The sequence below is a fragment of the Periplaneta americana genome, chromosome 16 (assembly GCF_040183065.1).
Source record: "Periplaneta americana isolate PAMFEO1 chromosome 16, P.americana_PAMFEO1_priV1, whole genome shotgun sequence".
NCBI lineage: Eukaryota > Metazoa > Arthropoda > Insecta > Blattodea > Blattidae > Periplaneta > Periplaneta americana.
This window is the reverse complement of record NC_091132.1, coordinates 150,446,524-150,471,693: the sequence shown is the minus strand read 5'-3', so window position 1 is coordinate 150,471,693 and position 25,170 is coordinate 150,446,524. Positions and strand designations below refer to the sequence as shown.

General features: G+C 37.5%; 2 protein-coding genes and 1 long non-coding RNA gene across 4 annotated transcripts in view; 1 reads left to right on the top strand and 2 right to left on the bottom strand.

Moving 5' to 3' along the window:
* The window catches only part of LOC138691320 (zinc finger protein 235-like), an 83,334-nt gene extending 72,420 nt beyond the window's left edge, over window positions 1-10,914 (top strand). The window contains exons 4-8 of one of the 2 annotated variants that reach the window (XM_069813201.1): window positions 6,491-6,845; window positions 7,149-7,211; window positions 9,179-9,253; window positions 9,456-9,562; window positions 10,092-10,124. In XM_069813201.1, the coding sequence (XP_069669302.1) occupies window positions 6,491-6,845; window positions 7,149-7,211; window positions 9,179-9,253; window positions 9,456-9,518 (556 nt within the window). In that variant the 3' untranslated portion in view covers window positions 9,519-9,562; window positions 10,092-10,124. Of the gene's footprint in view, window positions 1-6,490; window positions 6,846-7,148; window positions 7,212-9,178; window positions 9,254-9,455; window positions 9,563-10,091 lie in introns of both variants that reach the window. The other variant, XM_069813200.1, reaches the window with a different exon arrangement.
* LOC138691317 (zinc finger protein ZFP2-like) overlaps window positions 1-25,170 on the bottom strand; it is a 499,579-nt gene that overhangs the window by 314,546 nt on the left and 159,863 nt on the right. The gene's annotated exons all lie outside the window — the stretch shown is intronic.
* LOC138691323 (uncharacterized) lies at window positions 223-24,677 on the bottom strand. Its single transcript, XR_011329823.1, has 3 exons — window positions 23,837-24,677; window positions 23,483-23,585; window positions 223-10,782 (listed from the first exon to the last, which is right to left on the bottom strand). It is a non-coding gene; the product is annotated as an uncharacterized lncRNA (long non-coding RNA).

The window sequence follows — 25,170 nt, the reverse complement described above, 5'->3', positions numbered from 1 at the left end:
GACGTGGAATGACTCCTTTATGAGATGGGCTGGAAAATTAAAAATTGATGAAATTGCGGCAGCTTTTCAGTAACTTTTTACAATAATTAGAATTGCAGAAACACGATTCTTTTAAATGAAAAGAGCAAAGCCTATGGTATAAATTTGTCGTGTTTAACAGTAAATAACCATTTACTGAGAAGCTCAGGATTTTTCAATGGAAATATAAAAATAAATTCCAAGTTTGCGCTTATTCCTACAAAACACTCCCTTTTATTATCACAATAAAAATGTACAAATGGTTTTCAGTCATTTTACAATATCCTAATACAATGTACAGCATGTAACCAACTTACTTGTGAAAATATATTCCCGAATCCTTCTTACGTCGATTCGTACAGTTATATGCAGCACAACAATGCAATATGATTCCACTTACGAAGTTTTACACAGTAGTACAAAGAAAATAAATTATATAAACACTATTCGTCCAGTTGTTGGCCATGCAGCACTAGAATATAACATGATTTCACGTACTCCACTGAAGTACAATTAAAATTACCTATATAAACACTTTTTGTACAGTTGTATGCAGCATAAGAGCCACACTTTAACACAGAAGTCCGATTAGAGTAAACTGTCGTATATAAACACTATTTGTACGGTTATATACAGCACAAGAGTTCACCACAATTTCACATATATCACAAAACATCGATTTCAATAACTATATAAACATTGTATACACACGCTCTATTGATTAAATTAATACACACTTACTCCTAACACATTAAATAATATTAAATATCATTAAATAACATTATAATTAAACGTCTTTGATCGTTATATTTGAACACAAACCCAGAATGTGGGTGTGCTGCAAAATTTCTGTGGCTTAACCCACCAGAATGAAGAATGATATCAATTCTTCTCTCTTTCGATAATGCCATCACGAAAATCAAGAAATTTGTTACAGGAAAGCTTCAAATAATCACAACAATGCATTGAAACTGTCACAGGTTAACCAAACAGTAAAGCAGGAAAAGTTAATTACCGAAATTGCATAAAATACCTTTTCCAAAACCTCCTTAGTACTGTACCATGTTACAAAACATCTGTAGATGTAATGTTTTTGTCATTGTAACAGTTATCTTTAAATAACTTGAAAACGATTAGATTATCTGAAAACAGATTGTACCATTTAATTTTTTTTCAGAAAATTTCGCACGATTCTGAGTACATACATGATCCCCTTTCCATTTAAAATTTCAAAGGTGCATTCAAAATGGCAGCTTTTGAGATAGCTGAAAGCTAGAATCGAATGTGCCACTGGTAGAGCATTTGGTCTTACAAATACTGTAGTAATCGAAAATCAAGCATATGGAAGATATTTATATGGTTCCAGACTTTTGATTCACTCTGTGTAGTGATAAACACGTGGGTTTTAGTTTGCAGGCACAAATAGGCTATTTTCAACATAAAATTCGTTTCATACTTAGGCCTATTTGCAGTGGTGATATTTGGTCGGTTCTCACCGGTTCGGACAAAGCTGTTGTTAAATTATTTCTAGGTATTATTTGCAAGTACCATGGTCATATACAATATATGTTTAACATAGGTACACATGAGAGAACTAGTTGTTAAACTTTTTGGATATCACCACTGCTTACTTGTATATTGTAATGCACTGTTTTAGCCCCTCCCCCCTCCCATATTATAATTACCAATATAATATGCGAGGGGTCCAGGACGAATTACTAGGAAAGTGGTTCATTTTTCGTATTGTTATATCCTGGAGCTCTAGAGTGTTACGTTTGTAAGAAATAGGAGGGGAAAATGTATGAACAGTGCATTAGAATATACAGGTAAGTGTGGAACTATTTTTATGGTGAAAGTATTTGTGGCTGCAAGCTAAAACGTGTTTATCACTATATACATCTCACAGAAGCCAATGAAGGAAAAGAATAATTGTAACTTATTTGGTGTAACTTTCAAACGTTAAAAACTACCGAATTCTTTATAATGCCATGGAAAACTACGTAGATTTAGCAAATGGCGCCTAAATTATTTTATAATTTGCATAATGTAAGTTGCCAATATTCTCAGATAAAACATATCTTACTAACATATAGGCCTATTAGGCCTAAATAGAATACAACATAAAATTACACTGTATTTCAATTTGCCACCCTATCCTGCATTGCATTCGCAGCACTGCAGAATATAATTTCTTCTTAATGTCTTTTTTTCACTCTTGTAATAGTAATAGTAATAGTAATAATAATAATAATAATAATAATAATAATAATAATAATAAAAATAATAATAATAATAATAATGATTTATTTTAGCTGGCAGAGTTAAGGCCGTAAGGCCTTCTCTTCCACTCAACCAGCAAAAAGTATACATACATATGTATGAACTTACAAAGTATTCAACAATTTGATTTAGATATGAGCTACATGTATACAAGAGTTATTTACGAATTAAACAACAAAATACTATGAACTATTAATTAAACACTGAAATACAAACTATGTAGCAGAATTAAGCTAAAATACATAGAATGTTGATATATTTCAAATAATGTTAGATAATACAAAGAGATTATTATGAGACAATTTTGAAAATACAGCACTATCAGGATGCATGTTTAAAGGAAGGAGTAACAATGTAGAGTGATAGTTTAAGTCAGTATGATTGGAGTGAAATGCTAACAAGGTTATCTTTTAAGCTGTTTTCAAAAGTGTTTATTGTCTTGCAGCCCCTAATACTTTGTGACAGGGAATTCCATTGTCGGGAGGTGGATACTGTAAAAGATGATGAATAACGAGATGTTCTATGAAAAGGTATACTTAACGCGCCACAGATAAGTGATCTGGTATTTATGTCGTGGTTAGAGTATAGATAAGAGAAACGAGATGAAAGGTAATTTGGTGTTGAAGTGTGCAGAATTCGAAAGAGTAAAGACAAAGAGTGTAAAGTTCTACGTTCTTTAAGTCGGAGCCAGGAAAGACTTGCGAAGGACGGTGATATGTGATCATATCGTCGGATGTTGCATACGTATCTGATGCACATATTCTGAGCTCGCTGTAACTTGACTGACAGTTCAGAATTTAAGTCACTTAACAGAACGTCACAATAATCGAAATACGGCATTACTAGGGTAAGTTTTAGTTGCTGGGGCAAGAAGTTTCTTAAGCGACTCAAACAGTGAATGGAGGAACAGATTTTTTTATCGTTTCTTTAACTTGAAAATTCCAATACAGATTATTATCGAAAAAGAAGCCAAGATTTTTTAAGACAGATCAATAAGGGATTAGAGTGTTGTTAAGTGTAAAAACTGAAAGATTACTTGTTATTAAGAGTTAATTAAACGCTTATAGCCAATAATTATAGCTTGAGTCTTAATTGGATTAAGTGCGAGTCCGAAATTGGCCGCCCAAGTAGAGACAGTGGCTAGGTCACAATTCAACTTGTCAATTGTTTCATTGATCGTATTGGGTCTGGAATGTATGTAAAGTTGTAGGTCGTCGGCATAGAGGTGAAATCGGCAATACTGTAAGTTTTTTGGTACGTCATTAATGTAGATAGAGAAGAGTAGTGGTCCTAATACGGAGCCCTGCGGCACTCCCGCCTTTGTGCATCGCCATTGGGACCAAGTGAAACACACTGTTGGCGGTCACGTAGGTAGGAGTCCATCCAGCTCAAGGTATTGTCTGAGAGGTGCAAAGTCTTCATCTTTGCAAGAAGCAGGTCGATATCAACATAACGAAAGGCATTGCTGAAATCGAGAAGAGTTAGTGCCGTTACTTCACCCCTATCCATAGCTTCATGGATGTCCTCAGTCACTTTAACTAGGGCTGTAGTAGTGCTGTACTCAGGCCTAAAACCTGATTGATAGTCATCAAGGAGTTTGTGTTCGTCGAGATAGTTCGTAAGTTGTCTGTGTACAATATGTTTTAATGCTTTTGAAAGAGTGGGAAGAATTGATATCGGTCTGTATTGGTTTACTGTGGAAGCTGTGTTAGATTTAGGTAAAGGTTTCACTAATGCTTTTTTCCAGAGTGAGGGGTAGGACCCAGCCATAATAGATGCATTGAATATATGAGTGACGGTCGGCAGGATCACATCTATTATTTTATACAGGAGAATTATATTTATATTGTCTATACCTTGGGCTTGAGATTTCATACGTCGCAGCGCCTTCATTACGTCAGTCGGGTTAATGTATTTAAAGAAGAATTTATCCCACGCAGGTTGGGGTAAGATCTGAGAAATTCAAGAGTCTCTTGTTTATGTAGTGGTTCAGGTGGAGCAGTGACGAAATGTTCATTTAGACTATTGAGTGACAAGTTGATGTTATCTACCTGAGGCTTTGCTTTTGTTAGACCCAGGTTATTAAGGTTACGCCACAATTTTTTCGCACTGACCGAAGGAAGAATAAGGGAATGTGCATGGCGTAATTTAGCATTTCTTACTGCTTGATTACATTTATTTCTTAAAACTTTGTAATTATTAAAATCTAATTCGTCCTTGCTCCGTCTGTATTTACGATAAGCAGTGTCTCTGGCTGTCACGAGTAATTTTATGGCATCGCACATCCAAGGCGCAAGGCGTTTACCAACTCGTCTGGTTTTCAAGGGTGCGTGTTTATCGTATAACTAAATATTAAGTCGTTAAATTTTTCGATTTTGTCGTCAATGTATGGTAAACTCCACACTTCAGTCCAAGGTAAGCTAAGTGTGTCATTGATTAATTCATCATGCTCAATATGCTTCAAGTCACGGTATGATGTGATGTGAGGTTTATATTCTGGACAATAACTTACAAGGAATATTCTAGAAAGATTATGTCGTGAGCTGAAATACCCGGCGCTGGTAGTTGTCCATTCGTTAATACTAGTTGAGGATTAGTCGTGGCAATGTCAAGAAGTGCCTCCGATTCCTGGGTGTGGTGGGTAGCTGCGGAAGGAAGGATGGATATATTGTAAGACTCAAACATGTTCTTAAGTTGAATTGTAGCGTAATTACTTGAATTTAATAAGTTTGTATTGAAATCGCCTAAAATAACAGGATGGTCATAGTGAGGCACAAGATTAAGCAAAGGTGTTTCCAGATCACTTAAGAAACCTGATTTAGGGGGGTTTGTATACAACTCCAAGAAGGCACTTTTTGTTACTTGCACCGACTTCGATGAATAGATATTTAGGATGTTCTAAGACTTCATTCGAAGACTGGTGGACAAATTTAAACGGTAAGTCCGATCGCACATATATCGCAACACCACCTCCGCGTTTACCGATTCGGTCATTTCTACAAAGGGTGTAATTATCTAAACTTACAAGAGAAGATGATAAGGAAGGCTTCAACCACGTTTCAGAGATAAGAATAGCGTGAAGAGACAAAGGGGAGAAAATAGATTGAACTTCATTGAAATGACTGAGAAGGCTTTGGGAATTTATGTGGGCTACTTTTAAAGTTTAAAGGTCATGTTGAATATCAGATAAGTTTTGTGAAATTATATCAAATAAATCGGTATTTTATTTTTTCAGTCATTCACTTATCATTTATCAATGGCAGAAAAAGATTCTGTTACATCGAAAGTACAATTATTAAAAATCACGAATATTTTCGACTTGCATGGAAGTCATCTTCAGGTGATGACTTCCATGCAAGTCGAAAATATTCGTGATTTTTAATAATTGTACTTTCGATGTAACAGAATCTTTTTCTGCCATTGATAAATGATAAGTGTATGACTGAAAAAATAAAATACTGATTTATTTGATATAATACTTTTAAAGTGTTAAGATGCGAGCTGAAAGACGATTTTAACAGGGCACTGGTCGAAGGTGCAGGTAGTGGTTAGGAGTTTACTGGGGTGGATGGGGGTGTGGCTGTGGAAGGGAGTCCAGAAAAGTTAAAGTCGTTTATGTGAGGGGCTGCAGACAGCGAGTCATTCACCTCGATGCAGTCAATACTGATTATGGTATTGTTCTAACACTGATGAGATTCCAACATGTGTAAATGAGCAACTGTTGTTTTCCGCGGTCATGAACTTGTAAATTTGTTGCAACTGTCTATATGTCAAGACAAACTTGGCATGTAGAGAGTTGCAATTTACTGAATTGCAAGCAAAAGAAAATCGGTAACAAATGTTAAAGTAACCTAGAAGTGATTTACCTAAAAGTGGAAACTATCTAATATGTCCCCACTTGTACGATATTCTGAGGATAGCCCTTGACATTAGTCAGTACAGTGAAGCTGTATTATTATTCTAGTCGAATATTTTGAGAACGAATTTTAACGGACTGGGTAACATATCTGAGCAGAGCGAAGTACTTGATGGACAGAAATGACCTTGAAAGCTGCATTCATTGCACTCTGCATTCACTCATTCATTGCAGTTTCTGTAAGATCATTGGAGTACGTATTAACGGAAGAAGGTCACTAGTCACTTGTGAACAGTATTTGTAGGTTTCACTGTTTTCTTGCTTTCTGGTGTGCAGGATGGCAAAACCGAACCCAATATCCGACCTCAAGCAGCGAGTGAAGACCCTGGAGGGACAGGTTCGACTGCTGCTTCCTCTCATAGAAATTCCTCAAGATGAAATAGACCATAGTATATTCCGACTATTAGACGTTGACAACCGAGCAGTACTACCCATGAATACATTTATTGTCAGGGTCCTCAAAGAGAGGTTGGACTCGCGGGCCCTGCATGGCCTGGAGGCAAGGAAGGAAGAGGAAAAAGTAGGGAGTAGCAACAACATTGAGGAGCTGAAGGAGAAATTGAAGCTGAGAGAGAGGGAATTAAGAGAAACACAAGGTGAACTGGAAAAGCTAAAAGAAGAATCGGAAAGGGTAAGAGTTCCACTGTTGCCATATTTACAGTTACTACTGAACACCTTATATTGGGTCACAGTAAGGCTTTATTCCACAGAAATATTTGCTCATACCAGGCATTCACAAAATGGATGACAAGGGAAATTGAAAAATATTTAAGACCAATTTGTAGCCATGTACAAAATGTGAAAGATAGAATTGGAAATGTCGTGTTGTTTAGTACAATACATTCAGTGGTTGGTTGTGAGTTATTCTTTTTCTCATCGTACTACCACCTTACTGACTGGGTTATGTCAGAAACTAATTCCTTTATGGTTACAGGAGAAAGTAGAATTGAGGCAGAAATATGAAGAAGAGCACCAGTTGCGGCTCCAGCAGGAAGAAGTAAGTGCTGAGCTGTTACCATGATTACAGATACAATAATTGGAGGGTACATTAAAGGTTGGAGCAGTAACCATGAACAATTTTAAAATAGGCAGATTTGCAAATGCTAAGATATGTTCAAATAGGTACTTAATTGAATTATACATATTACAATGTAGTGACAGTAACCGTACTGGCAATAACTGAAAGATGAAAATGGCGATAGCTAAGTGACAGGAGGCCAAGGACAGTGAAAAGATCTGAGTGAGTTAGGTGAGGGGATAACTAAAGTGTCATTTATATGGTGCTGCTTGTATTTGCTTTGAAGAAGCTTACTTATTCGCCGGCCAATTTGCTGGCAAAATATTCTAATGAAACTGCTTATTTATTTCACTAGCGTCTTATTTTGAATTCCCATTGACTAAATTACACTCAATGACAAGTTGCACGTGTCCAACATTATAATGCTTAGTCAAAGCAGCTTCCAAAGAATTGGCATGTCAGGACGTCAGGGAATGAATTTCTGAACAACTGGTGAATACATCTGCCTTCAGCGCAGGCTAGTTCCTTAAAAAGCAAAGGGTATGTCCCCCGAGCTTAAGGTGAGAACAAATAATTGACTACTCCTGCTAAAGAAAAAGTGTGAGACAACTGTCATTAAAGTATTTCACTGTTATATACAATTAATAAATAAAAGAGAAGATAGGACCGTGTAAATGTTTATGAACTAGCGAGTTTTCCAGCTAGATATTAATTCTGGAAAAGCATCAAGGTACCGACACAAGCAGCAACATGTAAATCACGGTTAAGTGACAGGAGTCCAAGGACAGTGACTAGTTTAGAGTGGATTAGGTGAGGAGAAAGCTATCATGAAAATCTCGATTACATACAGAGAAGGCAGGTCTAGAGCAGTGGTTCTCAAAGTATGGATCGCGACACCTTGGGTTGTCATGTAAAGAGCAGAGGAATGGATTACAAAATGAAACAAACAATGCCTTATTAACATACAATTATGTTCTATTTGAGGAAAACTTAGTGAAAAAATTAATGACGATTTTTAGATGCAACCAAACCCAAACCTTAAATTCCCGAACATTTCATAAATTCACGTTGTACCAATTTACCTCTCAACAGCTCATTTAATACAATAGAATTAATCAAATTTCTTTTTTTGAAGTGATGTCAACCAAATATGCTTGTTCTAGTTTGGGCTGTTATTAGAGTATGTGTAGATCTTGGTCTTGCAAACCACTATTCAAAGTGTTTGAGTGTTTGATAGATATATCAATAAGAAAGACACGTGTAAGAAGCAAAATAGAATAAATTGGAAAGTAGGTTTGCATATTCCAATTTCTCATCTTGCAGGTACGGTACATTAGAATTCGGCTGCTGTCAACTGGTTTTCAGCAAAGTCATAATTTTTTTTTTCGATATTATACGGATTTGAATTTTTTTTAGGCAGGTTCATACACAGTAGTGGGGAAGGAGAATTGCAAAGAAAAGTCTCGCCAAAAAATGGGTAGCATCTTCACAAAGTTTGACAGACACTGGTCTAGATGACCAATGGCCCATTTATTTTAGGGCTTATGAAAGTCTGAATTATGTTCTGGGTAGTTAGATGATCCACGGCCAATTTGCGTTAGGGTTTATCATGAAAACACAAATTACAGTTTGTTCTGGTAGTGTATTCGATCTGTGGCCCATTTCTTAAAACTTCATAATGGAAATGAAGATTAACTTCCTGCAGATGTCCAATTAATTTGAGGAATCATAACATTTCTTTAGCTCTTTGAGGAAATTCATAGGCAGGATGAGTTGTTTTACTTCAAAGCCTCTATCCAAACATTATATGCTGGTAGCTTTAGTCTCATTTCCTGATGCTGTATACCGGGCCATCAGCTTGATTCCTTCATGAAACCTGTTGCTTCAAGTCAGACTATCACCTAACTAGGTGAGCTTTCTCTAATCCCGAATTGTTTGTATTACAGACTTACCAGCAACAGTTGCGGAAGCTGAGGCAAGAACTGCAGGCTGAGCGAGAGATGAGGCACCAACTGGAAGAAGTAAGTGTGAGCTGTTACCGTTACCATGGTTACAGTTGCGAGGGAGTTTATGAGCTTCACTCAGTCATTGCACATTTTAAAAATGATACCACCACCACCACCACCATTGTAAAATCATCATTTTCATCATCACAATAGTCATGTTTGTAGTCAAGTTATCGACATCTGAGGTTCTTCTCAACCAGATTTGTTTTTAATACAGAATAACGAGGAAGCACTGCGGGCTCTGCGAGAAGAACTGCAGGCGAAGGGGGGGGGGGAATGAAAAAAATGCTAGAGGAACTGCAAGCGGAGCGCCAGAAGACAGCAGTAAGTGTGAGCTGTTGCCATGGTTACAGTTACTGAGCAATGTTTGATACAAACTATTACAACAGAGATTGCTACCAGCTGCAGTTGGAGAGTAAACTGAATTTCAGTTTTCAGACCAACTAGTACTGTTGCTGGTACTGTTATTACTACTAATACTATTGATCTTACTGTAGTTATGGCTACTGTCACTACATCTGACATTACTGTAGTTATGGCTGCTGTCACTACTACTGACATTACTGTAGTTATGGCTGCTGTCACTACTACTGACATTACTGTAGTTATGGCTACTGTCACTACTACTGACATTACTGTAGTTATGGCTGCTATTACTACTGCTGATATTACTGTAGTTATGACTATTGTCACTACTACTGACATTACTGTAGTTATGGCTGCTGTCACTTGTACTGACATTACTGTAGTTATGGTTACTGTCACTACTACTGCCATGAGCTTCACTCAGTCTAGTGGAACTATCACCTAGCTGACTGAGCTTCCTCTGACCAGATTGTTTTGTCTTCTGCAGAAGCTCAGTGCTGAGGTCAGGTTCAACCTGGAGCTGAAGGACAGCCAAGGCAGGACTGAGCTACACCGAGCAGCAGAGCGGGGGGACACACACACGATGCAGCTGCTCCTGGACGCAGGCTGCCAGGTGAACGCCGTGGATCATGATGGATGCACGCCCTTGTGGCTGGCAGCATGTGAAGGCCGCCAGGATGCGTGCAGGGCGCTTCTGGCTGCCGGGGCGCGGCCGATGTGAAGTCACGATCATCTGGCTGGACTGCTCTGCATGTGGTTTTATACCATGGGCGCCGTGCAGTGTGTGAGCTGCTGTTGGCAGCTGGGGCGCGACCCAACGAGCCTGATGAAGCGGACCACTGGACTGCACTGCATCATGCAGCACGTAGTGGCCACGCCCCAGTAGTGCAGCTGCTGTTGCAGCATGGCACTGAGCGGGAGGCGACGAGTAAAGGGGGACGGACGGCCCTGGACCTGACGCGTCGGTACGGGCACACAGAAGTGGCGGCCATGCTGCAGGGCTGAGCAGGCGCAGTACTGCCAACACGAAAGCAATACCATAGCATAGTAACCAGAGGGAATGTGTTGTGTTGGCATCACTGCTCTTTGTGTAATGCTGTTACTTCATTGCTCTAGGCTGTCGTTACTCTCGTGTTGTGTGGCTTTGTTGTGGTTGGACCTTGATACGCCACTGATACCTTATGAATAATAATATTATTATTGTTATTGTTATTATTATTACTATTATTATTATCACTAATCCATTGTCTTTGTCATAATTGTTCAAATTCTGTACCTACAAAATATTCAAATAAAAATATGGAAAATTATTTATGTTGGTATCTCTGCTTACGTAGAACATACAGGATTGTTGTTATTGTGTGATTGTGACACGGCATTGATCCTTCATCATCTCAACTGGAATATTTCAAGCACAGTAAGTATGTTGCCTCGCCCTGTGTGATAACCCTAATACGCCACTGACTGTCGCTAGTGTTCCTGCTGCTCACATGCACATCAATATTATTGCCATTTTTTTTCTATATATATATATTCACAGTACTTATCTATGTGAAGAAAAGCACTTCCGTTTCCATACTCTTCCTGCACCAAGTCGACGTTCACGGCTAGAAACTTGTTTTAATTACGTCGATAATGCACGTCACTGATAACTTGAAAAACTGAAGCAGGATTTACCGTCATGTACTTTGTGTCCGCCATACTGCAGAAGTGGTAGGCCTAAGTTTGAAGTTACTAATTCATACCTCACGATATGCAAATAAAACTTCGCCTACTCCTATAGGCTATCAGTATCCCTGTACACCCCTGCCAATGGAAACAGATATTTACAATATAGAGGCCATCGGGCACCCCTCAGATTTTTTTTTTCCATTCAGTGATTCTTCATAGCCTGCATAAATGAGCCTGATTTATTATTTCCATTCAGCTCCAGTTCCGACGTCAGTATGCTGTACGGACGTCTTCCGTGTGTTTTTTGTTTTCATGTACGCTCATTCGCTTTAGCCCAATATTACACAAGAATCAGTCTAGAAATGGAAAAAGAACGGCCTGCAAGAAATTTAGTCGAGCAACACATTACTAGCAAAATATTAGGCCTATGTTAGTCCCTACCTATCTAGCACCTACATATTTTCCAGTTGCGTTTTCAGTTTGTTTTCTGACTAAAGAGTTCGGTTACCATAATAATAAAATAATGTAGAACATAGGCGCAATCTTCTTTAAAAGAACCCTATTGGGAGGGGCAAGACTGCAGAAAAATGTCACAGAAATGTTCAATAGCTCTTTGTAAAAAGAAATGCCCTTATACATTTTACAGACAATGTTAAGTTATCGTCTGATTTAGGATATTAGCCTAATACTCACGGAAATTGCATGACCCAATATGGTTGAAAACTACGGTCTTTATGTAATATATTTTCCCTTTGTTCACCCTTCGTTGATCTTCACAGCGATGATGAACGTGAGGTGTTAAGCTGCGGTTTGTTTAGGGCGATCATCGCCGGATGCACATCGCTCGCGATTGTCGCCTGGAGTTGCTAGCAGTTAAAATGAATGCGCACGGTTTCTTTACAGCGATGATCGCCAACGTACATCGTTGGACGCGACGCAGATCGCTGGAGGTTGCTTCTGAATCAAATTCAGGACGCACATCGCCGCATAGGCCTACATGTTCAATAATCGACATTTAAAGAAGGCCATGTAGAAATACTGAATCGAGTTATGGCAACAAATAATTAGCCTATATTATTTGTTAACCGACAGGACAGAAATACAGTCAATACACTGTTAATAATTGAACCGTTAATTCCTGTTATTTCTGCTTGGCAATACGACCCAGTGTATGGATTTAAAATAACCGTTTTTGGGCTTCGTCCCAATTCATTTCAAACAAATTAACAATCTTTTAAACATGGAGTCTTCGAATTATTTGGAGAAGCCTGGCTCCTCCGTTTATGTTATTGGGGAGGGGATACTTCCCTGGCTCTAATTGGAGGGGCAGAAAGTTCCTTGCTCCCCTCCAAATTCGGCGTCTATGACGTGTAGTTGATATACGTATGTGGAATAGAAAGCACGTTTTATCGTTTTCCTGTATATGCAATCACAGCAATAAGGAAGTGCCGGTATAGCTTAACATTCTGAAGCATCTTCAACATAGACGTCGGTGATCTGCAAAGCTGTGTGGTGACACATGCCACAAACAAAAGTTTTTGTGTGGCATACAGCTGCATTCCTTGTTCCACAGTGCGACGCACATAGGGTCGTAACCAGTAGGACAAGATGTTAGAACCATCGATACAAATATTTTGACCATCCCTGAAAATGTCTAATTTGTTTATTCATCGATATACAGTACCTATCAATTTTCCACGGAGTAGAATTAGTAATTGTTGTCATACTAAGGAGATCTAGTGTTCGATGCTATGGCCAGACTATCCTGACTTGGGTATTCAGTGGTTCCCAATGCCTCAAGGCGCACCAATTTAAAGGCATAACGCGAATCCCGCCCAACCCTAATTAACCCTACACAATCACTTCCAACTATCATGCTAACATCATCCGCGATGGGTCTGCCATCTATCCACTGAAGTAATGCACTCAAAGTAAATGTGCACTCTGTGGAGAAAGCGGGATAAATTCAATAGGTGCATAGCAGGGGGAATAGAAGCAGAACAAGGGAAATACATAAAAGAAAACAAGGGGAATACAAGGAGAACGAGAGGTATACACGGAGAGCAAGGAGAATACAAGGAGAACAAATTGAATAGGCTACTTAAAGAACAATGGGGATGCATGGAAATCAAGGGGCATACAAGGAGAACAAGGGGAATACATGGAGAAGGAGAAATCTGCACGCTCCATGATTGATTAGGTAACTGGCTAACAGACCCACCGACCCATCTTATTAATGAATGATGGAATGGATTTATGAATGAAAGAATAGCTTACATGCATTTATTAACAAATATGAGATTTGTGGATTGAATGAATGCATCAATGAATAAATAAAACAAAGACAATTCACTGAAATAATGAGCAATGTATGAGGGATTGAATAAAATAATGAACGATTGAATGAAAGAAGGAAGAAGGAATTAGGCTCCTGGAAAATGAATGAATGAACGAATAAGAGAACGAATGAACCAATGAATAAACAAATGAACGAAAGGGTTAACTGAAATGAATGAAAATATTTACGATAAATAAGAATAAGGGTGAATGAATGAATGCATGAACGATAGAGAATATGAGAAAAAATAAAATAGCGAAATATTAAGTTTGCATGATTTATTTATTAAACAAATGAAAGTGTAAATGTTACAAAAATTGAAGAATGTACTAGTGAGTTAAAGAATATAACTCACCTATGTACATCTGAATGAATTAATTAATTAATTAATTAAAGAATGAATGACTTAATTATTAAATTAATAGTTACAGAAATGATGGATGAGACATAAACGACTGGATCTGTCATTGATTGTGACTAGCCTATGAATAAATTAACGAGTAGGCCTACAGGATTCGTTTGTTGAATAGTATAAAGTACAGTATAACTTATGAAACGATCAAAAGACTGGTTGCTTGAATGAAATAAACTAAGTAGCCTATTGTCAAATGAAGTTCTTGCGCATCGGAAGATGTTGGCAACATTGTAAGCCAGTGATGTCAACGAGAGCGCAAGCGTGCCTCACCGTCTGTAACTTATGTGCGCTGTTCAGAGCATGTAGGTTTCTGGTGAACACAAGGGCTGTACATCACACATTGATGAAGAAATCGTTCAGGCTGACTGGACTCTTAATTCTTATGTAATGAAAGTGGAGGTGATACCAACTCTTTGTTTGGTATGTGGAAATTAGTTAGTTACAAAGAGGAGCAATGACAAACGCCTGAAATTATTACTGCCCTGAAAAAGGACTTTGGATGTTTGCCAATTCAGGTCTTTCGCTAAGAAGTATTGACATCATCAGTGATATACCAGCAAAGACACGCTATAATCGTGAAGTTATTCCCACATTTTACAAAGCTTTAAGTCCTGATAGAACTATATATTCAGCGGTAGGCCTACGAAGATTTGCGGAACAATTTATTTCTATAATTGTCAGTAAGTAACGTAGCTATGTAAGCAATTTTTCTCACTTGTAGACCTAAACCTCACAAAACCAAGACTAAGATCAGGCCTGTCAGATGATAATATGCGGGCTATGCTACATCTTGCTGCAGGAAACAACATTTCACCCGACATAAGGAGGCTAATGTCGGTAAAAAGCAGAAAATGCAATAATTAAACGATAATTCAGCAATTTAAATTTGTTTCTAAAAGTAATACAGTAAGTAGACCTACATGATTATGTAACAGTTACGTACTTACTTACAAATGGCTTTTAAGAAACCCGGAGGTTCATTGCCGCCCTCACAACATGCCCGCCATCGTATCTGTCCCTATCCTGAGCAAGATCAATCCAGTTTCCTTCACATCCCACCTTCCTCAAATCCATTTTTATATTATTCCTTATCCCCATCTACGTCTTGGCCTCCCTAAAGGTCTTTTTCCCTCCGGCCTTCCAACTAATACTCTATATGTATTTCTGGATTCGCCCATACATGCTACATGCCCTGCCCATTTCAAATGTCTGGATTTAATGTTCCTAATTATGTTATGTGAAGAATACAATGCGTGCAGTTCTACGTTGTGTAACTTTCTCCATTCTCCTGTAACTTCATCCCACTTAGCCCCAAATATTTTCCCCTTATTCTCAAACACCCTTAGCCTCTGTTCCTCTCTCAAAGTGAGAGTTCAAGTTTCATAACCATACAGAACAACCGGTAGTATAACTTTACTGTTCTATAAATTCTAACTTTCAGCTTTTTTGATAGCAATGTAACAGTTAGTAACAATAAATTAGATGGACCTCATCAACTTATCTAAAACTGCTTAAGTTAAAGAGAATATAGGTTATTATTTGATGGGCTATGTTTATTATTTGTTGTAGGCCTATTATTTCATTTTAGCATATGCTGAATGTCCTATGATTTCTTTTGCTTTTGTATTAGTTTAAAACAGAAAATCAGCGTTTATGGGAAGGTAGGGCAAGAGTGCCATGTTAAGGTTTGACATAGATTGTTACTCTTTCCAATGATAATTATTATTTACAAAATTAATTTCAAAATGTTTTACTCTTTCACTCTATAATAACAAAACACAAAATCCAATATCTCTTATATTTTAAGTAAAATACTAATAAACATAAATGAATGTCATATGACACTCTGAAGCAGTAATTAGGTGAGGGAAAGACCGATTTAATAGCGAAGTGATATCTCCATACTTTGTTACATGTATTCGCGGGGATGTTCCAGCGACTTGGTTAGAATTAGATTCCCACGCAGGTGTTCTCTGCGTCACTTGTCAGCATCGGACAGATTTACGGCCACCTTGGGCAGGGTTTTGCATAGAGACTCGTTGAGGTGTATAATCCTAAAGTCGGACTGGACCCATGGGAAGGCTATTGCAAAGCTCGGATTTTCCAAAAGGACGAGGATTCCCGAAACATCTACTAACTAATTTCATGTTGTGGGAAGTCCAAAGTCTAAATTTAGAGATGACGTATTTTGCGCCCAATGAGAAGAGATCTTGGTTCAGCTTATGAGGTCACTTTGAACCAATCGAGAATAGATTTTAGGCCGGTTAAATGACGTAGTTGTTAGCCAATAGGATAGTTAGTTTTAGCGTAGGATAGGTTTTTATAAATAAGGGTGACGGGACGCGGAGAGCAGAACAACTTCTTCGTTTCGTGTCAGCGGCAGAATAACTTCTTATCGTGTCGGCGGCCCTGCATACAGGGCACAACTACTTCTTATCGTGTCGACGGCCCTACATACAGGGCACAACAACTTCTTATCGTGTCGACGGCCCTACATACGGAGCATATCATCTTTTTTGTGTCGACGGCCCCCCACACTGAGTTTTTAGGTGTCGGCGGCCCAACTTAATAGTCTTTCTTCCGGCGAAGACTCGATAGATAGAACTTTGTCATCGACGAGACTACTCGTCAACGTTTGGGAGCTTCGATCGTATTGTATTGAACAAAGGATTGAAGTTATAGCATTGGACAGAGCATATTCAGCGCTGCCATAAAGTCGATACAGAAGTGCGACCAACGATTGAATTACAAGTTCAGCCGGAAATACATACTCAAGGGTTTACCAAGTGAATACGACAATAAACTTGTAGTTTTTTTTGGAATCAACACTGCCTTTTATATAAGTAGCCGGCTTGGTATTATTCCCGACATCATCCTACACCACAACTGTACCTCGGCTACCCTGAGTGGATCTCACGCTACACCGAGCGTCGAAATAGGGTGGGCTGGCGCCCACTACTTAAAACAATAATAAATTCACCTACCCTATTCGCGCTTCTCGAAGTACGAGTGCTGACGGCCGCGGACCTGCCGGCTGATACGAGTGAGGGACATCAGCCGCACATCACCATCGATTGAGGACCACAACCGAGACGCATCCACCCACAAATGGTCTCCAACGTGGGGCCTCAATAACGACATCCACCCTCAAATGGCGCTTCCCAACGTGGGGCGACATCTATCCCAGCTCATCCACCCTCAACTCTTACCCCCTACATGGGGTAAGAGCGTCAGCAGTATTGCGGCAAAAGTGTCACCAGAATTCAAATACATTATTACTTTAAAAAGTACTTATTTGCAGTTTATTCTCTGCAAATATCACAAGTATAGGTTCCCTGTCGTTCATTAAAGTCACTGCAATTCATATGTGACCACTCATTGCATTTTTCACATTGAATCATTGGTTCATCAGGTGGGTAACTCAACATTTCATTACAAATAGCAGAAAAAATAATTGTCACTTTTATCGGTATGGCAGTCAAGAACAGCTTGAGACGAAGCTTCTTCACCTCCTTTCTTCTTTTTTTGTTTCTGTGTTTTCATTCTTCATTTGATTGATTTTTTCCCTGAATCATTCATTTTATTCTGCAGTTCATTTTTATATGGGCTACTTGTAAGAATAGCAGATGTTTCAGTCTTCCTTCTTTTTTTGGAGTTGTTGTAGGCACCATTTTACAAATTGGAAGTGGAGACAGTGATTTAATACTATAAGAGCCATTTGAATTGATGTTTCCCAAAGACCGACTTGTAGATGGCAATGATTCACTGGCCCTTGAAATCATCCTTTGAAGATTTTCTGGCGTAGACCTGATCTTTCTGGTATCATTCACAACTGAAAGTTGAGTTTTATCATGCTGTAAACTGTCTCGGTTTTCTGAAATGCTGTTGTTTGAGTTATCTTAGTAATGTGTAAGTCATTGGTTTTGTTGTTGTTCATTGGAATGTCTTGTGCTACATTACCAGAAAATGCTTCTGAGGCAGCAAAATCAGATTCATAAAAGCCATCAGGATTAAAGGAACTATTCCCGTCACTTTGAAACCCTTCATTGCATTGTTGAGAATAGTAGCTTTACCATAGGCTTTGGTAAACAAATCAGCAATGTAACATTCAATAATTTTCTTCCCAGGGTTATTTGTCAATATGTTGAGCTTTCCTCTTTATAATAGGTTTTTAGAGGACCAAAAAGTGACTTGTCCAGAGGCTGCAACATGTGAAGAGTGCGCTGAAAAAGTGAGCATATCAATTCCATATTCTCTTGCATTTAGAATAACCTGCAGGTATTTGTGACTCACATGACCATCTAATTTTAATCTCTTCCGGAGTGTAGATCTTGAAATATCAATTCTCCGGCAGGAGAAGCTTCACTATTTCCATTTCGGACATCCTGCATAGCAGATATTAATGTCATTTGCGAATAAGATGACCTTGTACTCTTCCGAACATAATTACGTACCATTGTTAATTTTAAAGTACCTGAAGTATAATATTACTATTATTAGATTATTAGAAATATTAGATATTCTTAATATTATTATATAATTTCAATAAAATTAATCAAAATTATTCTAAGTAATAAGAAATGTGATACCACACTCAGAGGGTAAGAGTGTCATGGTGACACTCTTACCCCAAAGTTATATGACACTCCTGCTCTAAACGTAATATGCAACTTTTTAGTTTTGCCACCTAGCATCAATAAACGGAACAGTTTCAATAACACATGAATTTGCATCCGTAAATACGTACTTTTAAAATGCCTTTATTAAATATAGCTGCAATTTGTTTATCTAATCTATTTTGGATGACAAACATTTAAAAAAATTACTTCAAAATACATCAAAACATATCTTATGCATTCAAACACAACTTACCTCACAAGAAGCAAGAAAAATTAATATTACTACATAGCCGCCATTTTCTTTATTGCTATCAAACTAGAAAAAAAGTCACTGAAACATATTTACTTTTTTATTAGTCATGACACTCTCACCCCTCCTTACCATATGTATTAATTGCATTATTAGGTAGCTATAACAAGTAACAATTAATTAGATCATAGTTATTAGCTGAAACTGTAACTTAAGGAAAGTCTCTGTCTATTATTACATTGTGCATTTATAATTAATTTATTACAGAGAAATATGCTGAAAAACATGCTTTCATTTATTGTTATCGGGTACAAGTGTAACACATTATCTATTGCTTAAAAGCAGTTTAATTCAGCTCGCAGTGGTAGGACAATGGAGTTCATTTTGCTCACACCTTCTTGTTCACTGCTGCTGCCTGCAGAACAGATTCATTGCAATCTGTCAGTGCTTGACAGCACGCAGAGTCTGAGTGCGTGCTTTTGACCTTGACATGTAAGCTTATAGCCTAACCCAATATGCTGTAGCCTATAATATAAAATACATCCTATAGGCCTATATAATTATATTCAAACAATTAGGCCTATTTATTTGTTTATTCTTTAACTTATGCATTCATCTAATCATTTATTCTTTTACAATTCCATTCATTCTTTCATTTATCCATCCATTTATTTAATCATTTGTTCCTTAATTCTATAATTATTTTTAGTAATTTTAAGGGAAAAACTGTTACGCGACCGTGTATCGATAACCTGTCCAGTCCTGTCATGGAGTTATACTATGAAGTGCTATGAATCCTTTGTAGCATATACTTTCTTCTTGCACTCTCTTTATTGGAACATTATATGTGTACGAATGGTTAGAAAGGTCAGATTCGTCTTGGTCCTTCCGACTCCGCCTTAGTTTGATAAAATTGACTTTCATAAGCCCAGACAAATGAGAATTCTGAGAATCCCTATTAGATAACCCATTAAAATGTTTTATGTTAGTCTGTCTTTCACTTTTACTAATTTTCTCAAAACATTTTAATCTACTGCACACACAGTTCTTCCCAGTCTCATGTGTTTGATTTCTCATCTTCTTAGGCGCATCTGATACTCGTCCATGCTTCTGCCTTTCTTTGGATTCACTTTCCATTCTGGAGCAGTATCATTACTTTGATTCATAGGAGAAACTGAAATAACACGCCTTAAGACTATATGAATCTCTCAAGGATCCTAAATCTGTGTGGGTCAACTAACACATTGTCGTTTTAAAAATAATTCCTGTAATCAACAATGAAAATACTTACGGCAGAAATGTTAAAATAACATCCAGGAATACTAACATTGAAATACGAACATGAAAGTGATTTTAATTATTGAAAGAGATGCAAACCTCTCATTGTTATTTCAGCAAAACCTTACGACAATCATCATTTTTCCAGCTTCCTGTGTTTTTAAATTTGCTTGTAACTGCTGACACTCTTTGTTTTACGAGCAAACTAATATTCCTGAAGAAAGTATGGACTTCACCCTCTCTAACAAAAGCATAAGTAGAATTTCGATAAAAAGTGACATTCATCTTTCCCCCCATATCTTCATATCCAATTTATTTTGACATATAAAGGGTCCATTTTTTAAATAGTCCCTTCTTCTCTGTTTAGGTTCTAGTCTTTTGTGAAGAGTATGTTGACATGCGCCTTTATTCCTGTTCATAAATACAGTGAGGATTTTCCATGTACAGTCCAGCTGATCGCGGATGCTTATTGCGAACCTTCAGTATCCATCGCTGGACTAATTTTTGCTGCGATCAGATTTTTTGTATTCGACAGATATTGGAGAAAAAATGGGAGTATAAGGGTACAGTGCATCAGTTATTCATAGATTTCAAAAAAAGCGTATGACTCGGTTAAGAGAGAAGTTTTATATAATATCCTTATTGAATTTGATATTCCCAAGAAACTAGTTCGATTAAAATGTGTCTTAGTGAAACTTACAGCAGAATCCGTATAGGCCAGTTTCTATCTGATGCTTTTCCAATTCACTGCGGGCTAAAGCAGGGAGATGCACTATCACCTTTACTTTTTAACTTCGCTCTAGAATATGCCATTAGGAAAGTTCAGGATAATAGACAGGGTTTGGAGTAGAATGGGTTATATCAGCTTCTTGTCTATGTGGATGACGTGAATATGCTAGGAGCAAATCCACAAACGATTAGGGAAAACACGGATATTCTAGTTGAAGCAAGTAAAGCGATAGGGTTGGAAGTAAATCCCGAAAAGACTAAGTATATGATTATGTCTCGTGACCAGAATATTGTACGAAATGGAACTATAAAAATTAGAGATTTATCTTTCGAAGAGGTGGAAAAATTCAAATATCTTGAAGCAACAGTAACACATATAAATAACACTCGGGAGGAAATTAAACGCAGAATAAACATGGGAAATGCGTGTTATTATTCGGTTGAGAAGCTTTTGTCATCTAGTCTTCTGTCAAAAATCTGAAAGTTAGAATTTATAAAACAGTTATGTTCCCGGTTGTTCTGTATGGTTGTGAAACTTGGACTCTCACTTTGAGAGAGGAACAGAGATTAAGGGTGTTTGAGAATAAGGTTCTTAGGAAAATATCTGGGGCTAAGAGAGATGAAGTTACAGGAGAATGGAGAAAGTTACACAACGCAGAGCTATACGCATTGTATACTTCACCTGACATAATTAGGAACATAAAATCCAGACGTTTGAGATGGGCAGGACATGTAGCACGTATGGGCGAATGCAGAAATGCATATAGAGTGTTAGTTGCGAGGCCTGAGGGAAAAATACCTTTATGGAGACGTAGGTGGGAAGATAATATTAAGATGGGATTTGAGGGAGGTGGGATATGATGGTAGAGACTGGATTAATTTTGCTCAGGATAGGGATCAATGGCGGACTTATGTGAGGGCGGCAATGAACCTCCGGGTTCCTCACAAGCCAGTAAGTAAGTAAGAGTGAGGGTAATATATTTATTTATATATTAACTGCCATTTGCATAAGCGTGAATTTTGCTATTTCTTATCTGAAATTTTCTTTTAAATGAAGGAAGATAAACAATAAGGACACAGTTGACACACAATTAACGCATATAGTAACATACGAACGTCACAGAGTTTCTGACAAAGCGTCCCTCAAACTAACAACAAACGGCCTGCTGAACACGCAAAAATTGGCCTTGACTACTGGACTGGATCAGTATGCAGATGTAGCGTAACTCAAACAACCTCACTCTGTATGCTTTTATTCATGTGTAAAAATTTTGTAAAATGTTTTCTCTTCATGATTTATTACAGTTCTTTAGGTCAGGGCTTGTTGCCATAAATTCGAAAGATAAGAAATGTTCACCGCATACACAATGTGAGACATCGAAAGAGGAAGAATACAATTTCATCTTTCATTACAGTTAACTTTCTCCAGTCTCCTGTAACATCATCCCTCTTAGCCCCAAATATTTTCCTAAGAACCATATTCTCAAACACTCTTAATCTCTGCTCCTCTTTCAAAGTGAGAGTCCAAGTTTCACAACCATATAGAACAACCAGTAATATAACTGTTTCATAAATTCTAACTTTGAGATTTTTTGACAGCAGACTAGATGAGAAAAGCTTCTCAACCGAATAATAACAAAGGTAAATATAGGTTAACAAGCATATCCCATATTTATTCTGCGTTTAACTTCTTCCCGAGCGTCGTTGATATTTGTTACTGTTGCTCCAAGATATTTGAATTTTTCCATCTCTTCGAAGGCTAAATCTCCAATTTTTATAGTGCCATTTTGTACAATATTCTGGTAACGAGACATAATAGTAATAATAATAATGCTGCTGCTGATGATGATGATGATGATAATAATAATAATAATAATAATAATAATAATAATAATAATAAATATACTGCTAAGCTGCTGGACCTTCTATACTATCCTATTGCAATTATATGAAAACCAAATGTGTGGTGAAACATGTAATTATATTTTATATATGCCTCACAAATGTTCAACCACAAAATCACAGATCGACCCTCGTAATCACATTTTAATCTTATAAGTTACATTGCAAGCCACCGCATTAAGTGTCGATCCTGTACATAGTTTACAAAATACGTTTTATTTTAGTAAAACCACAAAGAAAAAAATTATACATATTATTAGGTAACTAAAGAGGTAGCAAGTTCAGGTTGAAGGCACATCTGCTGCATCATATGCGTGCTACAGCTGTCAATATGGACTTTACTTAGAATATGGCTTAGTTTATTACTAAGTATTGCATTACACTGTAGTGAAATATTAAAAAGTAAGAATGGTTTATGAAAGAAAGTTTCAATAAAGCTTCCTGTGAACCATATGTTAAATTAAGAACTCTGATCAATTCTCAAATGGCTACCCGTGAAAGATATGTACAAGATGTGTTATGGTGACAAAGAAGACGAGGATCTGCAAGATTTCTTTTTTGTTTCATTAAGTGCATTGAATATAATTTGAGAGATGAACACTTTATGTTGTAAGGTAAACTTATATTTATATAAATGTCGCATATACAAAACAGATGGTAATGACTTATAATATACCTCTAATATTGGCTAGGTTTCTTCTCATCCTCATCTGTGTCGTCACTTGTTTCTAGAGACAGTGGGTCGACCTCGAGTTCCGCTTTGATCATATCCATCGTAACTGAAAGAATTAAGAAATTGACATCCATTTGCAGATTGTAAGCTGTTGGGAAAACGTCTTTACTCGTTGTTAAAAACTGTGGTTTTTACGGCGAATATGGAGTGCTATATGTTAAGATTCATATGAATATTGATATTTTCGCGGAAAGTATGTGCCGCTGTAATCCGAAACCACTTATACTGAAGTAATACATATACCATAATCAATCTAGAATGATAATATATTCAGGATTAAAGCCCATATTTACTTACAATATAATTATAATCTTCCAGGAAATCTCGTATTTCATATAAACGGAAATGCGCACAAGTTGTGCATATGACTATCAAGAGTTACTATTTCACTACTCAGTTACAATTTCACCACACTCTCAGTTTCACAGTTTATGATCCTTCGTAGTAGAGATGATTTTTAGTAGGCTGCGGTTTTGGGCGAGCTAAAGCTCGTATTCTAGTCCTGAACCACCGGACATCCCAACCTCGTATTTCGGAGTCCCAAATTAAGTAAGATGAAGAGACGAGTTCGCGTGTTCACTCAGATCTAAAGGGCAGTGACACTACCAAGCGAGCGAGCATATGTCCACAAATGAGAATAAAATTATTTATAATGTCAGTATAATGACACTTCATTGATAGTAATGCTTGTACTTACAAATTTACTTGGTTTCTATAAAGGGTAGTTTGCACGCAATGTAGTAAGAAATGTTTCAAACATGCCTGCGCACAGAATTCCTGTAAGACGGAAACAATTGTCGTGATATTCCAAATTTACGTTTTAACTTGTATTTTACATGCATCCATAGATTTTCAATATTTTTCGTGTGAATTTGTGAATCACTTGCATCAACAAAATGATGTTCATGGATGATAACTGGATGAATGTAGGCCTAAGGTAATCGTTCACTACATCGTATCGCACGCATCGGACGAATCGCACGGATCGGAAAAAGACTATCTTTGCTGTAATTGCTATGTAACCGCGTTCACTACATCGTATCGGACGCATCGCCTCACGGCAAATCCGTCCACGTTTCTCGGATGGGCAACTTTTCCGATGCGTGCGATCATGGCCTTCTTTAATAAATCAATTTTAATTGGTTAACAGCCTAGATCATATATGTAACAGATAACTCCTCGCTACGTTAAAATCGGCAGCACTTTGAAGAGAACAACCGCCAGGATCGCCACCCGTCCGCCGTAAACGAACACGAGATGGCAGCACAGTCACCAATGCAATTCAAATGGGATTTACGACATGACTCCTTATGTAATAACTAGATGGCAGCGTAGTAAACCTGACAAAAATTGTTAACCTCAAAGCCTATAAGCCCGACATATCTGTTACATATATGATCTAGGTTAACAGTTACAGTACTATTATGTTGTGCCATGTTCAATGTCGCGCCAAAATGGCAGACGGAAAACTTATTTCGCGTGTAGAAAATTGCAAAGAATTATATAATTTGAGGCGTTCCCATTACAGTAATCAAGTCGTTTCTTGCAAATATATTATGTAACCAATATTTCTTTCGTTTCTTCCTTTTCAATGACGACGCATGAAGCAATTACAAATTCTTATTCGCTAA